Source organism: Taudactylus pleione, unplaced genomic scaffold, assembly GCF_031769625.1.
Source record: "Taudactylus pleione unplaced genomic scaffold, aTauple2 ptg001090l, whole genome shotgun sequence".
NCBI lineage: Eukaryota > Metazoa > Chordata > Amphibia > Anura > Myobatrachidae > Taudactylus > Taudactylus pleione.
Genome location: NW_028285491.1, coordinates 500302 through 515078, shown reverse-complemented (window position 1 = coordinate 515078; position 14777 = coordinate 500302). Strand labels below are relative to the sequence as shown.

General features: G+C 51.2%; 1 protein-coding gene across 2 annotated transcripts in view; it reads right to left on the bottom strand.

The window, feature by feature from the left end:
* The window catches only part of PKMYT1 (protein kinase, membrane associated tyrosine/threonine 1), a 36173-nt gene that overhangs the window by 8657 nt on the left and 12739 nt on the right, over window positions 1-14777 (bottom strand). For both annotated transcript variants that reach the window (XM_088461724.1, XM_088461723.1), the window contains exons 6-7: window positions 14001-14251; window positions 12449-12535 (exon numbers count right to left, since the gene is read on the bottom strand). In XM_088461724.1, coding sequence (XP_088317850.1) covers window positions 12449-12535; window positions 14001-14251 — 338 coding nt within the window. The remainder of the gene's footprint in view (window positions 1-12448; window positions 12536-14000; window positions 14252-14777) is intronic.

The following is a 14777-nucleotide window of genomic DNA, read 5'->3' as shown; positions in this document are numbered from 1 at the left end:
CCCCCCCCACATTGTTTTCTTGGATTTGAAAGAACTACAGAATTAAATATTGGGGAAATTAAAGGGCCACAACCCCCTAAATAGCACTTCTCTTATCCAGGACAGGAAAACACTATTTATTATTACCATTCGTGTATAGAGCACCAGCACATTTCTAACCAGGTATAGCACTAATAAAACAGGGAGGTAATAGGCCCAGCGTACAGTCTATAGGATAGCAGGAGGAGAAGGGCTACATACTGCTCCAGCCAGACTGCAGGGGTAATAGGCCCAGGGTACAGTCTATAGGATAGCAGGAGGAGAAGGGCTACATACTGCTCCAGCCAGACTGCAGGGGTAATAGGCCCAGCGTACAGTCTATAGGATAGCAGGAGGAGAAGGGCTACATACTGCTCCAGCCAGACTGCAGGGGTAATAGGCCCAGGGTACAGTCTATAGGATAGCAGGAGGAGAAGGGCTACATACTGCTCCAGCCAGACTGCAGGGGTAATAGGCCCAGCGTACAGTCTATAGGATAGCAGGGGGAGAAGGGCTACATACTGCTCCAGCCAGACTGCAGGGGTAATAGGCCCAGCGTACAGTCTATAGGATAGCAGGGGGAGAAGGGCTACATACTGCTCCAGCCAGACTGCAGGGGTAATAGGCCCAGCGTACAGTCTATAGGATAGCATAGGAGAAGGGCTACATACTGCTCCAGCCAGACTGCAGGGGTAATAGGCTCAGCGTACAGTCTATAGGATAGCATAGGAGAAGGGCTACATACTGCTCCAGCCAGACTGCGGGGGTAATAGGCCCAGCGTACAGTCTATAGGATAGCATAGGAGAAGGGCTACATACTGCTCCAGCCAGACTGCAGGGGTAATAGGCCCAGCGTACAGTCTATAGGATAGCATAGGAGAAGGGCTACATACTGCTCCAGCCAGACTGCAGGGGTAATAGGCCCAGCGTACAGTCTATAGGATAGCAGGAGGAGAAGGGCTACATACTGCTCCAGCCAGACTGCAGGGGTAATAGGCCCAGCGTACAGTCTATAGGATAGCAGGGGGAGAAGGGCTACATACTGCTCCAGCCAGACTGCAGGGGTAATAGGCCCAGCGTACAGTCTATAGGATAGCAGGAGGAGAAGGGCTACATACTGCTCCAGCCAGACTGCAGGGGTAATAGGCCCAGCGTACAGTCTATAGGATAGCATAGGAGAAGGGCTACATACTGCTCCAGCCAGACTGCAGGGGTAATAGGCCCAGCGTACAGTCTATAGGATAGCATAGGAGAAGGGCTACATACTGCTCCAGCCAGACTGCAGGGGTAATAGGCCCAGCGTACAGTCTATAGGATAGCAGGAGGAGAAGGGCTACATACTGCTCCAGCCAGACTGAGGGGGTAAGAGGCCCAGCGTACAGTCTATAGGATAGCAGGAGGAGAAGGGCTACATACTGCTCCAGCCAGACTGCAGGGGTAATAGGCCCAGCTTACAGTCTATAGGATAGCATAGGAGAAGGGCTACATACTGCTCCAGCCAGACTGCGGGGGTAATAGGCCCAGCGTACAGTCTATAGGATAGCAGGGGGAGAAGGGCTACATACTGCTCCAGCCAGACTGCAGGGGTAATAGGCCCAGCGTACAGTCTATAGGATAGCAGGAGGAGAAGGGCTACATACTGCTCCAGCCAGACTGCAGGGGTAATAGGCCCAGCGTACAGTCTATAGGATAGCAGGAGGAGAAGGGCTACATACTGCTCCAGCCAGACTGCAGGGGTAATAGGCCCAGCGTACAGTCTATAGGATAGCAGGAGGAGAAGGGCTACATACTGCTCCAGCCAGACTGCAGGGGTAATAGGCCCAGCGTACAGTCTATAGGATAGCATAGGAGAAGGGCTACATACTGCTCCAGCCAGACTGCAGGGGTAATAGGCCCAGCTTACAGTCTATAGGACAGCAGGGGGAGAAGGGCTACATACTGCTCCAGCCAGACTGCAGGGGTAATAGGCCCAGCTTACAGTCTATAGGATAGCAGGGGGAGAAGGGCTACATACTGCTCCAGCCAGACTGCAGGGGTAATAGGCCCAGCGTACAGTCTATAGGATAGCATAGGAGAAGGGCTACATACTGCTCCAGCCAGACTGCAGGGGTAATAGGCCCAGCGTACAGTCTATAGGATAGCATAGGAGAAGGGCTACATACTGCTCCAGCCAGACTGCAGGGGTAATAGGCCCAGCGTACAGTCTATAGGATAGCAGGAGGAGAAGGGCTACATACTGCTCCAGCCAGACTGCAGGGGTAATAGGCCCAGCGTACAGCCTATAGGATAGCAGGAGGAGAAGGGCTACATACTGCTCCAGCCAGACTGCAGGGGTAATAGGCCCAGCATACAGTCTATAGGATAGCAGGAGGAGAAGGGCTACATACTGCTCCAGCCAGACTGCAGGGGTAATAGGCCCAGGGTACAGTCTATAGGATAGCAGGAGGAGAAGGGCTACATACTGCTCCAGCCAGACTGCAGGGGTAATAGGCCCAGCGTACAGTCTATAGGATAGCAGGAGGAGAAGGGCTACATACTGCTCCAGCCAGACTGCAGGGGTAATAGGTCCAGCGTACAGTCTATAGGATAGCAGGAGGAGAAGGGCTACATACTGCTCCAGCCAGACTGCAGGGGTAATAGGCCCAGCGTACAGTCTATAGGATAGCAGGGGGAGAAGGGCTACATACTGCTCCAGCCAGACTGCAGGGGTAATAGGCCCAGCGTACAGTCTATAGGATAGCAGGGGGAGAAGGGCTACATACTGCTCCAGCCAGACTGCAGGGGTAATAGGCCCAGCGTACAGTCTATAGGATAGCATAGGAGAAGGGCTACATACTGCTCCAGCCAGACTGCAGGGGTAATAGGCTCAGCGTACAGTCAATAGGATAGCATAGGAGAAGGGCTACATACTGCTCCAGCCAGACTGCAGGGGTAATAGGCTCAGCGTACAGTCTATAGGATAGCATAGGAGAAGGGCTACATACTGCTCCAGCCAGACTGCAGGGGTAATAGGCCCAGCGTACAGTCTATAGGATAGCAGGAGGAGAAGGGCTACATACTGCTCCAGCCAGACTGCAGGGGTAATAGGCCCAGTGTACAGTCTATAGGATAGCAGGAGGAGAAGGGCTACATACTGCTCCAGCCAGACTGCAGGGGTAATAGGCCCAGTGTATAGTCTATAGGATAGCAGGAGGAGAAGGGCTACATACTGCTCCAGCCAGACTGCAGGGGTAATAGGCCCAGCGTACAGTCTATAGGATAGCAGGAGGAGAAGGGCTACATACTGCTCCAGCCAGACTGCAGGGGTAATAGGCCCAGCGTACAGTCTATAGGATAGCATAGGAGAAGGGCTACATACTGCTCCAGCCAGACTGCAGGGGTAATAGGCCCAGCGTACAGCCTATAGGATAGCAGGAGGAGAAGGGCTACATACTGCTCCAGCCAGACTGCAGGGGTAATAGGCCCAGCGTACAGTCTATAGGATAACAGGAGGAGAAGGGCTACATACTGCTCCAGCCAGACTGCAGGGGTAATAGGCCCAGCGTACAGTCTATAGGATAGCAGGAGGAGAAGGGCTACATACTGCTCCAGCCAGACTGCGGGGGTAATAGGCCCAGCGTACAGTCTATAGGATAGCAGGAGGAGAAGGGCTACATACTGCTCCAGCCAGACTGCAGGGGTAATAGGCCCAGCGTACAGTCTATAGGATAGCAGGAGGAGAAGGGCTACATACTGCTCCAGCCAGACTGCAGGGGTAATAGGCCCAGCGTACAGTCTATAGGATAGCAGGAGAAGGGCTACATACTGCTCCAGCCAGACTGCAGGGGTAATAGGCCCAGCTTACAGTCTATAGGATAGCATAGGAGAAGGGCTACATACTGCTCCAGCCAGACTGCGGGGGTAATAGGCCCAGCGTACAGTCTATAGGATAGCAGGGGGAGAAGGGCTACATACTGCTCCAGCCAGACTGCAGGGGTAATAGGCCCAGCGTACAGTCTATAGGATAGCAGGAGGAGAAGGGCTACATACTGCTCCAGCCAGACTGCAGGGGTAATAGGCCCAGCATACAGTCTATAGGATAGCAGGAGGAGAAGGGCTACATACTGCTCCAGCCAGACTGCAGGGGTAATAGGCCCAGCGTACAGTCTATAGGATAGCAGGAGGAGAAGGGCTACATACTGCTCCAGCCAGACTGCAGGGGTAATAGGCCCAGTGTACAGTCTATAGGATAGCAGGAGGAGAAGGGCTACATACTGCTCCAGCCAGACTGCAGGGGTAATAGGCCCAGCTTACAGTCTATAGGATAGCAGGGGGAGAAGGGCTACATACTGCTCCAGCCAGACTGCGGGGGTAATAGGCCCAGCGTACAGTCTATAGGATAGCAAGGGGAGAAGGGCTACATACTGCTCCAGCCAGACTGCAGGGGTAATAGGCCCAGGGTACAGTCTATAGGATAGCATAGGAGAAGGGCTACATACTGCTCCAGCCAGACTGCAGGGGTAATAGGCCCAGTGTACAGTCTATAGGATAGCAGGAGGAGAAGGGCTACATACTGCTCCAGCCAGACTGCAGGGGTAATAGGCCCAGCGTACAGTCTATAGGATAGCAGGAGGAGAAGGGCTACATACTGCTCCAGCCAGACTGCAGGGGTAATAGGCCCAGCGTACAGTCTATAGGATAGCAGGAGGAGAAGGGCTACATACTGCTCCAGCCAGACTGCAGGGGTAATAGGCCCAGCGTACAGTCTATAGGATAGCAGGAGGAGAAGGGCTACATACTGCTCCAGCCAGACTGCAGGGGTAATAGGTCCAGCGTACAGTCTATAGGATAGCAGGAGGAGAAGGGCTACATACTGCTCCAGCCAGACTGCAGGGGTAATAGGCCCAGCGTACAGTCTATAGGATAGCAGGGGGAGAAGGGCTACATACTGCTCCAGCCAGACTGCAGGGGTAATAGGCCCAGCGTACAGTCTATAGGATAGCATAGGAGAAGGGCTACATACTGCTCCAGCCAGACTGCAGGGGTAATAGGCTCAGCGTACAGTCTATAGGATAGCATAGGAGAAGGGCTACATACTGCTCCAGCCAGACTGCAGGGGTAATAGGCCCAGCGTACAGTCTATAGGATAGCATAGGAGAAGGGCTACATACTGCTCCAGCCAGACTGCAGGGGTAATAGGCCCAGCGTACAGCCTATAGGATAGCAGGAGGAGAAGGGCTACATACTGCTCCAGCCAGACTGCAGGGGTAATAGGCCCAGCGTACAGTCTATAGGATAGCAGGAGGAGAAGGGCTACATACTGCTCCAGCCAGACTGCAGGGGTAATAGGCCCAGCGTACAGTCTATAGGATAGCAGGAGGAGAAGGGCTACATACTGCTCCAGCCAGACTGCGGGGGTAATAGGCCCAGCGTACAGTCTATAGGATAGCAGGAGGAGAAGGGCTACATACTGCTCCAGCCAGACTGCAGGGGTAATAGGCCCAGCGTACAGTCTATAGGATAGCAGGAGGAGAAGGGCTACATACTGCTCCAGCCAGACTGCAGGGGTAATAGGCCCAGCGTACAGTCTATAGGATAGCAGGAGAAGGGCTACATACTGCTCCAGCCAGACTGCAGGGGTAATAGGCCCAGCTTACAGTCTATAGGATAGCATAGGAGAAGGGCTACATACTGCTCCAGCCAGACTGCGGGGGTAATAGGCCCAGCGTACAGTCTATAGGATAGCAGGGGGAGAAGGGCTACATACTGCTCCAGCCAGACTGCAGGGGTAATAGGCCCAGCGTACAGTCTATAGGATAGCAGGAGGAGAAGGGCTACATACTGCTCCAGCCAGACTGCAGGGGTAATAGGCCCAGCATACAGTCTATAGGATAGCAGGAGGAGAAGGGCTACATACTGCTCCAGCCAGACTGCAGGGGTAATAGGCCCAGCGTACAGTCTATAGGATAGCAGGAGGAGAAGGGCTACATACTGCTCCAGCCAGACTGCAGGGGTAATAGGCCCAGTGTACAGTCTATAGGATAGCAGGAGGAGAAGGGCTACATACTGCTCCAGCCAGACTGCAGGGGTAATAGGCCCAGCTTACAGTCTATAGGATAGCAGGGGGAGAAGGGCTACATACTGCTCCAGCCAGACTGCGGGGGTAATAGGCCCAGCGTACAGTCTATAGGATAGCAAGGGGAGAAGGGCTACATACTGCTCCAGCCAGACTGCAGGGGTAATAGGCCCAGGGTACAGTCTATAGGATAGCATAGGAGAAGGGCTACATACTGCTCCAGCCAGACTGCAGGGGTAATAGGCCCAGCGTACAGTCTATAGGATAGCAGGAGGAGAAGGGCTACATACTGCTCCAGCCAGACTGCAGGGGTAATAGGCCCAGCGTACAGTCTATAGGATAGCAGGAGGAGAAGGGCTACATACTGCTCCAGCCAGACTGCAGGGGTAATAGGCCCAGCGTACAGTCTATAGGATAGCAGGAGGAGAAGGGCTACATACTGCTCCAGCCAGACTGCAGGGGTAATAGGCCCAGCGTACAGTCTATAGGATAGCAGGAGGAGAAGGGCTACATACTGCTCCAGCCAGACTGCAGGGGTAATAGGTCCAGCGTACAGTCTATAGGATAGCAGGAGGAGAAGGGCTACATACTGCTCCAGCCAGACTGCAGGGGTAATAGGCCCAGCGTACAGTCTATAGGATAGCAGGGGGAGAAGGGCTACATACTGCTCCAGCCAGACTGCAGGGGTAATAGGCCCAGCGTACAGTCTATAGGATAGCATAGGAGAAGGGCTACATACTGCTCCAGCCAGACTGCAGGGGTAATAGGCTCAGCGTACAGTCTATAGGATAGCATAGGAGAAGGGCTACATACTGCTCCAGCCAGACTGCAGGGGTAATAGGCCCAGCGTACAGTCTATAGGATAGCATAGGAGAAGGGCTACATACTGCTCCAGCCAGACTGCAGGGGTAATAGGCCCAGCGTACAGCCTATAGGATAGCAGGAGGAGAAGGGCTACATACTGCTCCAGCCAGACTGCAGGGGTAATAGGCCCAGCGTACAGTCTATAGGATAGCAGGAGGAGAAGGGCTACATACTGCTCCAGCCAGACTGCAGGGGTAATAGGCCCAGCGTACAGTCTATAGGATAGCAGGAGGAGAAGGGCTACATACTGCTCCAGCCAGACTGCGGGGGTAATAGGCCCAGCGTACAGTCTATAGGATAGCAGGAGGAGAAGGGCTACATACTGCTCCAGCCAGACTGCAGGGGTAATAGGCCCAGCGTACAGTCTATAGGATAGCAGGAGGAGAAGGGCTACATACTGCTCCAGCCAGACTGCAGGGGTAATAGGCCCAGCGTACAGTCTATAGGATAGCAGGAGAAGGGCTACATACTGCTCCAGCCAGACTGCAGGGGTAATAGGCCCAGCTTACAGTCTATAGGATAGCATAGGAGAAGGGCTACATACTGCTCCAGCCAGACTGCGGGGGTAATAGGCCCAGCGTACAGTCTATAGGATAGCAGGGGGAGAAGGGCTACATACTGCTCCAGCCAGACTGCAGGGGTAATAGGCCCAGCGTACAGTCTATAGGATAGCAGGAGGAGAAGGGCTACATACTGCTCCAGCCAGACTGCAGGGGTAATAGGCCCAGCATACAGTCTATAGGATAGCAGGAGGAGAAGGGCTACATACTGCTCCAGCCAGACTGCAGGGGTAATAGGCCCAGCGTACAGTCTATAGGATAGCAGGAGGAGAAGGGCTACATACTGCTCCAGCCAGACTGCAGGGGTAATAGGCCCAGTGTACAGTCTATAGGATAGCAGGAGGAGAAGGGCTACATACTGCTCCAGCCAGACTGCAGGGGTAATAGGCCCAGCTTACAGTCTATAGGATAGCAGGGGGAGAAGGGCTACATACTGCTCCAGCCAGACTGCGGGGGTAATAGGCCCAGCGTACAGTCTATAGGATAGCAAGGGGAGAAGGGCTACATACTGCTCCAGCCAGACTGCAGGGGTAATAGGCCCAGGGTACAGTCTATAGGATAGCATAGGAGAAGGGCTACATACTGCTCCAGCCAGACTGCAGGGGTAATAGGCCCAGTGTACAGTCTATAGGATAGCAGGAGGAGAAGGGCTACATACTGCTCCAGCCAGACTGCAGGGGTAATAGGCCCAGCGTACAGTCTATAGGATAGCAGGAGGAGAAGGGCTACATACTGCTCCAGCCAGACTGCAGGGGTAATAGGCCCAGCGTACAGTCTATAGGATAGCAGGAGGAGAAGGGCTACATACTGCTCCAGCCAGACTGCAGGGGTAATAGGCCCAGCGTACAGTCTATAGGATAGCAGGAGGAGAAGGGCTACATACTGCTCCAGCCAGACTGCAGGGGTAATAGGTCCAGCGTACAGTCTATAGGATAGCAGGAGGAGAAGGGCTACATACTGCTCCAGCCAGACTGCAGGGGTAATAGGCCCAGCGTACAGTCTATAGGATAGCAGGGGGAGTAGGGCTACATACTGCTCCAGCCAGACTGCAGGGGTAATAGGCCCAGCGTACAGTCTATAGGATAGCATAGGAGAAGGGCTACATACTGCTCCAGCCAGACTGCAGGGGTAATAGGCTCAGCGTACAGTCTATAGGATAGCATAGGAGAAGGGCTACATACTGCTCCAGCCAGACTGCAGGGGTAATAGGCCCAGCGTACAGTCTATAGGATAGCAGGAGGAGAAGGGCTACATACTGCTCCAGCCAGACTGCAGGGGTAATAGGCCCAGTGTACAGTCTATAGGATAGCAGGAGGAGAAGGGCTACATACTGCTCCAGCCAGACTGCAGGGGTAATAGGCCCAGCGTACAGTCTATAGGATAGCATAGGAGAAGGGCTACATACTGCTCCAGCCAGACTGCAGGGGTAATAGGCCCAGCGTACAGTCTATAGGATAGCAGGAGAAGGGCTACATACTGCTCCAGCCAGACTGCAGGGGTAATAGGCTCTTGGTGGGTTACATGATCCAGTTATACAATGTTTGTCAGGGGTCAGAGGGTTGTGCCTGTATAAAGAGAACACGTATGTTGTGTGTGACGTGTGCAGAGGGAAGTTAAGGGGAGGTTATGTGGGTGGTTCAGGGAGATAAGCTGCCTGCAGAGTATTATTTTATTATTAGCATCCGATTTTTACACTTACGTTAAATACTTATCTGTAAATCCATTAGGGGGCATTAGCCAATGGGTTATACGGGTTCCTGTATATCCCCATAGTTCAGGGAGCGTGGTCATGGTACTAACCAAGCCCATCAGGACAGAAGCACACCTGCTCTCGGGGGGTGGGGGGTGGGATGGTTGAATCTTTAACATCTTTACTTGGGACGATCATCGTTGCCATAACAATGAAATGTGACAATATGTAACGGGATCACAACTCAGACACTGATCACTGTTATTTTTCAAGTTGTCCTAGATATTCTAGAGTAAGATGCTTAAAGCACATAAGGAGGTAGAGGAACGAGTCACTCATCACATTTATTCACTAACTTTACACAAAAGAACAGAAGACAGTCAGCAGCTCGGATCTGGCACCGGAAGTGCGGTAGCGGCAGCAGACACGTTTCCCTACACAGGGTGTCAGGACGGAAATGGTGTCGTTACTGTAGTATGTTCAGCCTCTCTCAGCGCACGGTCAGAGGCTTAGAATCCTGCATAAGGACTATGGGGTATATTTTCTAAAATGCAGGTTTTTAATAGTGGAGATGTTGCCCATAGCAACCAATCAGATTCTAGCTATTATAAATCTGAATGGTTGCTATGGGCAACATCTCCAATGTGTCATGGGTGTGTCAGCCAGTGTGCACCAGCGATAGGTCTCTGAATGACATCGTTCAGAGACATATTGCGTCGGCTGTACAGCACAGCCAATGGCAGATATATCTGCACATTGTGCCATGTGTACGGGCGGTCACCTGCGTAGCTCTATCTGCACATTGTGCCGTGTGTACAGGCGGTCATCTGCGTAGCTCTATCTGCACATTGTGCCGTGTGTACGGGCGGTCATCTGCGTAGCTCTATCTGCACATTGTGCCGTGTGTACGGGCGGTCATCTGCGTAGCTCTATCTGCACATTGTGCCGTGTGTACGGGCGGACATCTGCGTAGCTCTATCTGCACATTGTGCCGTGTGTACGGGCGGACATCTGCGTAGCTCTATCTGCACATTGTGCCGTGTGTACGGGCGGACATCTGCGTAGCTCTATCTGCACATTGTGCCGTGTGTACGGGCGGTCATCTGCGTAGCTCTATCTGCACATTGTGCCATGTGTACGGGCGGTCACCTGCGTAGCTCTATCTGCACATTGTGCCGTGTGTACAGGCGGTCATCTGCGTAGCTCTATCTGCACATTGTGCCGTGTGTACGGGCGGACATCTGCGTAGCTCTATCTGCACATTGTGCCGTGTGTACGGGCGGACATCTGCGTAGCTCTATCTGCACATTGTGCCGTGTGTACGGGCGGACATCTGCGTAGCTCTATCTGCACATTGTGCCATGTGTACGGGCGGTCATCTGCGTAGCTCTATCTGCACATTGTGCCGTGTGTATGGGCGGTCATCTGCGTAGCTCTATCTGCACATTGTGCCGTGTGTACGGGCAGTCATCTGCGTAGCTATATCTGCACATTGTGCTGTGTGTACGGGCAGTCATCTGCGTAGATATATCTGCAGATGATGGTTGTTCATACACACTGAACCACAGTCATCTGACCATGGGTCCCACTGGCCAGGGGGTCGCGTTGCACCCCTCCCTGCAGCCTCTGCTGTAAGTGTACGGGCGGATCATTCCGACTCCATCTGCCATCAGCCGTGCAGCACAGCAAACGCGATAGGTTTGTGAACGACGTCTACACACTGGCCAACACACACACCCGATATATTAGCAGATCAATTGATCGGCCAATATATCTGCCAGTGTGTCAGAATAAGAGTGGGTGTTGTGCAGGTAGTCAGGAGAACCTTTATTATGAGAGTTATGTCTAAGTGTGTGAATATCCGGTCATGCTCTGGATTTACACAAATATGTGGTATGTTAGTACAACTGCGCAGACAGCTATAGGATGCTTCATACAGACCCTCTGCAAAAACGTGAAACACTTGCCTGTAAAGTCTGAGCATGTGTGTGAGCCACAGAGGAGCAGTTACTATAGTCACTGGAAGAGTCAGCCGGTAGGAGGTCCCCTGCCCAGCACAAGAGCCCAACTCTCCCTACGCCACCTATTCAATCCTTTGGAATTGTCTGTGCAGACTAGATACGCCTCGGTACTCATGTGCCTGAAGGATCGCGACGGTCCATGCTACATACATATGTGTGACACGGTTGTCTGAAAGTTAATAATGGTGTGAAGATAGAATCTTTGGGCTACTTCCAAATAACCATTGATGGTGGCAGCTGAACCGTGTTATTACTGTAAGTGCTGACGTCACCATAAGTCACTGTCAGAGGTTACAGACTGAGGTATCGGGGGACAGGCTGATGGCGACACCCGTTAGGTGGGTGCAGATGCTGCTGGACATGGGGAGTGCCTGACATTTGTGCTTTTAGCTCGTTGGAAATCTAGTGGTTCCATTGGTACAAGGTGCTGCCTCAGGCATGTGCCTCCGAGATGCATCATTTCAATTTGGCTGTTAGCAAACATCAAGAACTTAGTGGTAAAGCACCCAGCCCCAAGGTAACAGAGCCCCCAATACTACCATCCCATCGTTAATGAAGCAGTCATCCCTCCGGATGTGAGACTTCATTCATGGCACTTCCTGGAGACAAATTTTGCCCAAATGATGAATCTTCTTCCCACACTTAGCTGGCCCCATAAGGCACGAGCAGTACAATCAGTATCTAATTTGGGGCCCACTTGCTGGCCCAGTGGCCAGATCACTCCAAGCATGAATGGGACTGGGTGGTACGCTTGGCATTTATCCCCCCACACGCCTAATGTGGAGATCTGCAATTACCATCCGACAGACTGATAATTGTGCTTCTTCCTGTGCTACATGCAGTGGCATCACATCATTACAAAGCATGGTATGGAGCAAGTATCAGGTTCCGAACCTGGGTCCTGCAGGGTAATATCACAGCTGTAAGTGTAACAACGCAAGGTCCTGTATCTCAGGGGGTAAAGGTACTAGTGCCGGGCAGGGTAATATCACAGCTGTAAGTGTACTGTAAGGTTGTACAGAATACACCGGTCACTAGATACAGTATGTGCCTATTTATCCACATGAATCTCATACATAGCAACTGATCCTAAGGGAGTGCTGCGGCATGACTGTAGGAAAATACAGCACTAGTACACACACATACAGAAACACAGACTAGACCACAGGAATATAATCAGAGGATCAGGAAATTTACCCCAGTGTACGCACAATAGCCACGTGTCTCCAGGAGTACTTACCTCTTTCTCAGACTATACTCAGGAGACACATTGCGAGGTGTGGATGTGCTGCCCAGGGATGGCCGTGAGAGAAGGTCTGGAGAATGTCTGAGAACCAAAACAAAATTCATCAGCAACAGATCTGGGTAGTCCAGATGGTAACAAACTTAGTAAATATAAAGCAAAGGTGGTTGGTCTATTCTATGTGTGTCCACATACCCCTATTCTCAAGTCAGGCCAAATAGCCCTGTTTGGGGAAGCGTGCTAAAACAAAGTATAAGTACACTATAAGCAACCTAAGTCGTAAACTGAGGAAGAAGTAGTAAAAGAAAGGAGAAAGGAACACAAAAGCAAAAGGCCGGTCCGACACGAGTCGCCCTAGCCAAGCATTGTTATACTTAATCTGTAACTTTATACCAATTACTTTGTTACAATAATACCTATCCCAAGTACACTAAGACACAACACTGAGAAAAACGTCATATGGCGCAAAGAGGAGAGATGTAGGATGACGTATCTGTATGCTCCTATGTATACTGCATAAAGGCTGAATAAGAAGCACTCAAAGCATTTTATGTACCCTTCAGACTGTGTCCTGGTCTATGTAGCAATGATGTAAATAAACTGTGAATGCATGTCCCAGTGAGCCACAGCACTTCCTCCACAGAACTACATTCCCCATAATGCCATGGAGGTGCCAAGAACAAGCCTTCAATGGCAGAGGAGAGCCATGCCGCCTTCATTACAGGTGCTGCCCACTTGCCAAGAACACCTCTACCTAGCCACCCTAACTACGCGCTTCAGCTGGTGGAACACTGGGTACCAGAGAGCAGGGTAGCGAAGAATATATGTGTCTATGCCAGCACACATCTATCACCAGCTGAAGACATACTTTGGGTGGACAAACCCTTGCAAAACTAAAGCCGCACAGAAAGCCTTAAATAAGTGCTGTAAGGTGATTCCCTTCCTAAGTAACATCAGGCTGTAGTCCAAGCTCCATACTCACTAAGGCAGTGGTCTCCAACGTTAATTAAGGTGTGAGCTACTTTAGAAAAATTAAACCTTCTGAAGAGCTACTAAAATTGTAGAAAAGAACATCTGGCTAATAACCAAACAATTGAAGGTAATTTAATGAAAATTTAAAAAAAATTAAAAAAATAAATATGGTTTCATAGAAAATAAAAATGCATTTAATTATTACAGTGATATTGTTGTAGTTTGTAAATAAAATTTTACACACAGGCACATTTTACTGTTAATTACCGGCTCAAAAGGAGGTACGTGCAGTAGAGGAGAAAAAGCTTTAGGCAGGGCTGGGCGGGTGTCACTTGCTACGCCGTAGTGTAGACGCCATGGGTGAAACCACGGAGAAGCACATCAAGTGATAGCTGTAGAGGCTGTGGTAATCACCTGAAGCGCTTCCCTGTGGCTCCACCCATGGCGTCAATGCCACAGGGGAGCACACGTCAGAGGTCTCTTCCTCCTAGTTGACTTGGCAGTACTGCAGCTAGGTGAGCTACTTAAGCTCGCGAGCTACAGGTTGGAAACCATAAGGTAATATATGTATCTGTACCTGAGAGCAAATTCCTGCCCATGGTAGGTCAGATTCCTGGGGAGGCCCAGAGGACTAGGTGGTACTTCAAATACATCATCTCCAAGGCTCTCGTCCTCCCAATCACTAGAAGTGCTGCTCTCCCCAAAACGGCTTGGAAAGGGAGAAGACGGTGGGGAACATGAAGGAGTGATTCCTCCCCTCCAGCGCAAGAGCCAATGAACTGGGCGTCTCAGGCCTTGGAATATTATAGTCACCAACCACATTAAAAGCTGTAAGAAAATTGGAAAACAGGGAATTATAATTGTCCACAATTATTTTCCCCAAAATACTCCTTGGAAGACAACACAATGGGTAGATTCCCTTTTAAGTTGGACAGACAGATCCATGCATATTTACAATGGAGCTTTAAAATGGGTTCCCTGCACTATAGTGACTAACTCTCCAACTCACAACCAGGGTCACTACTCATCATTCCCAAAGAGATTTGAGTTGGTTCAAGAAGAGCCTCAATCAGAGCGTTAAGTAGGTTCCACAGAGCCAGAAAGGACCAAATAGCGGGACAAAGCCTCTTCACTGCTTGGGAGAAACAAATAATTAATCCTTCTGGGGACAATTTAGTTTTCAATAAAACTCACAGCGCCGATTTGTTTTAATTCCACCACGAACGTGACAGGTACATCTGTAAATGTTCTGGAGAGATGTCGGCAGACAGGTGAACTAGATGGGTTGTTCCATGATTCAGACCGCGAGGAACTTTCTGCGCTGAACTGCAGCTGGGACAGGAAAGTAAGCACC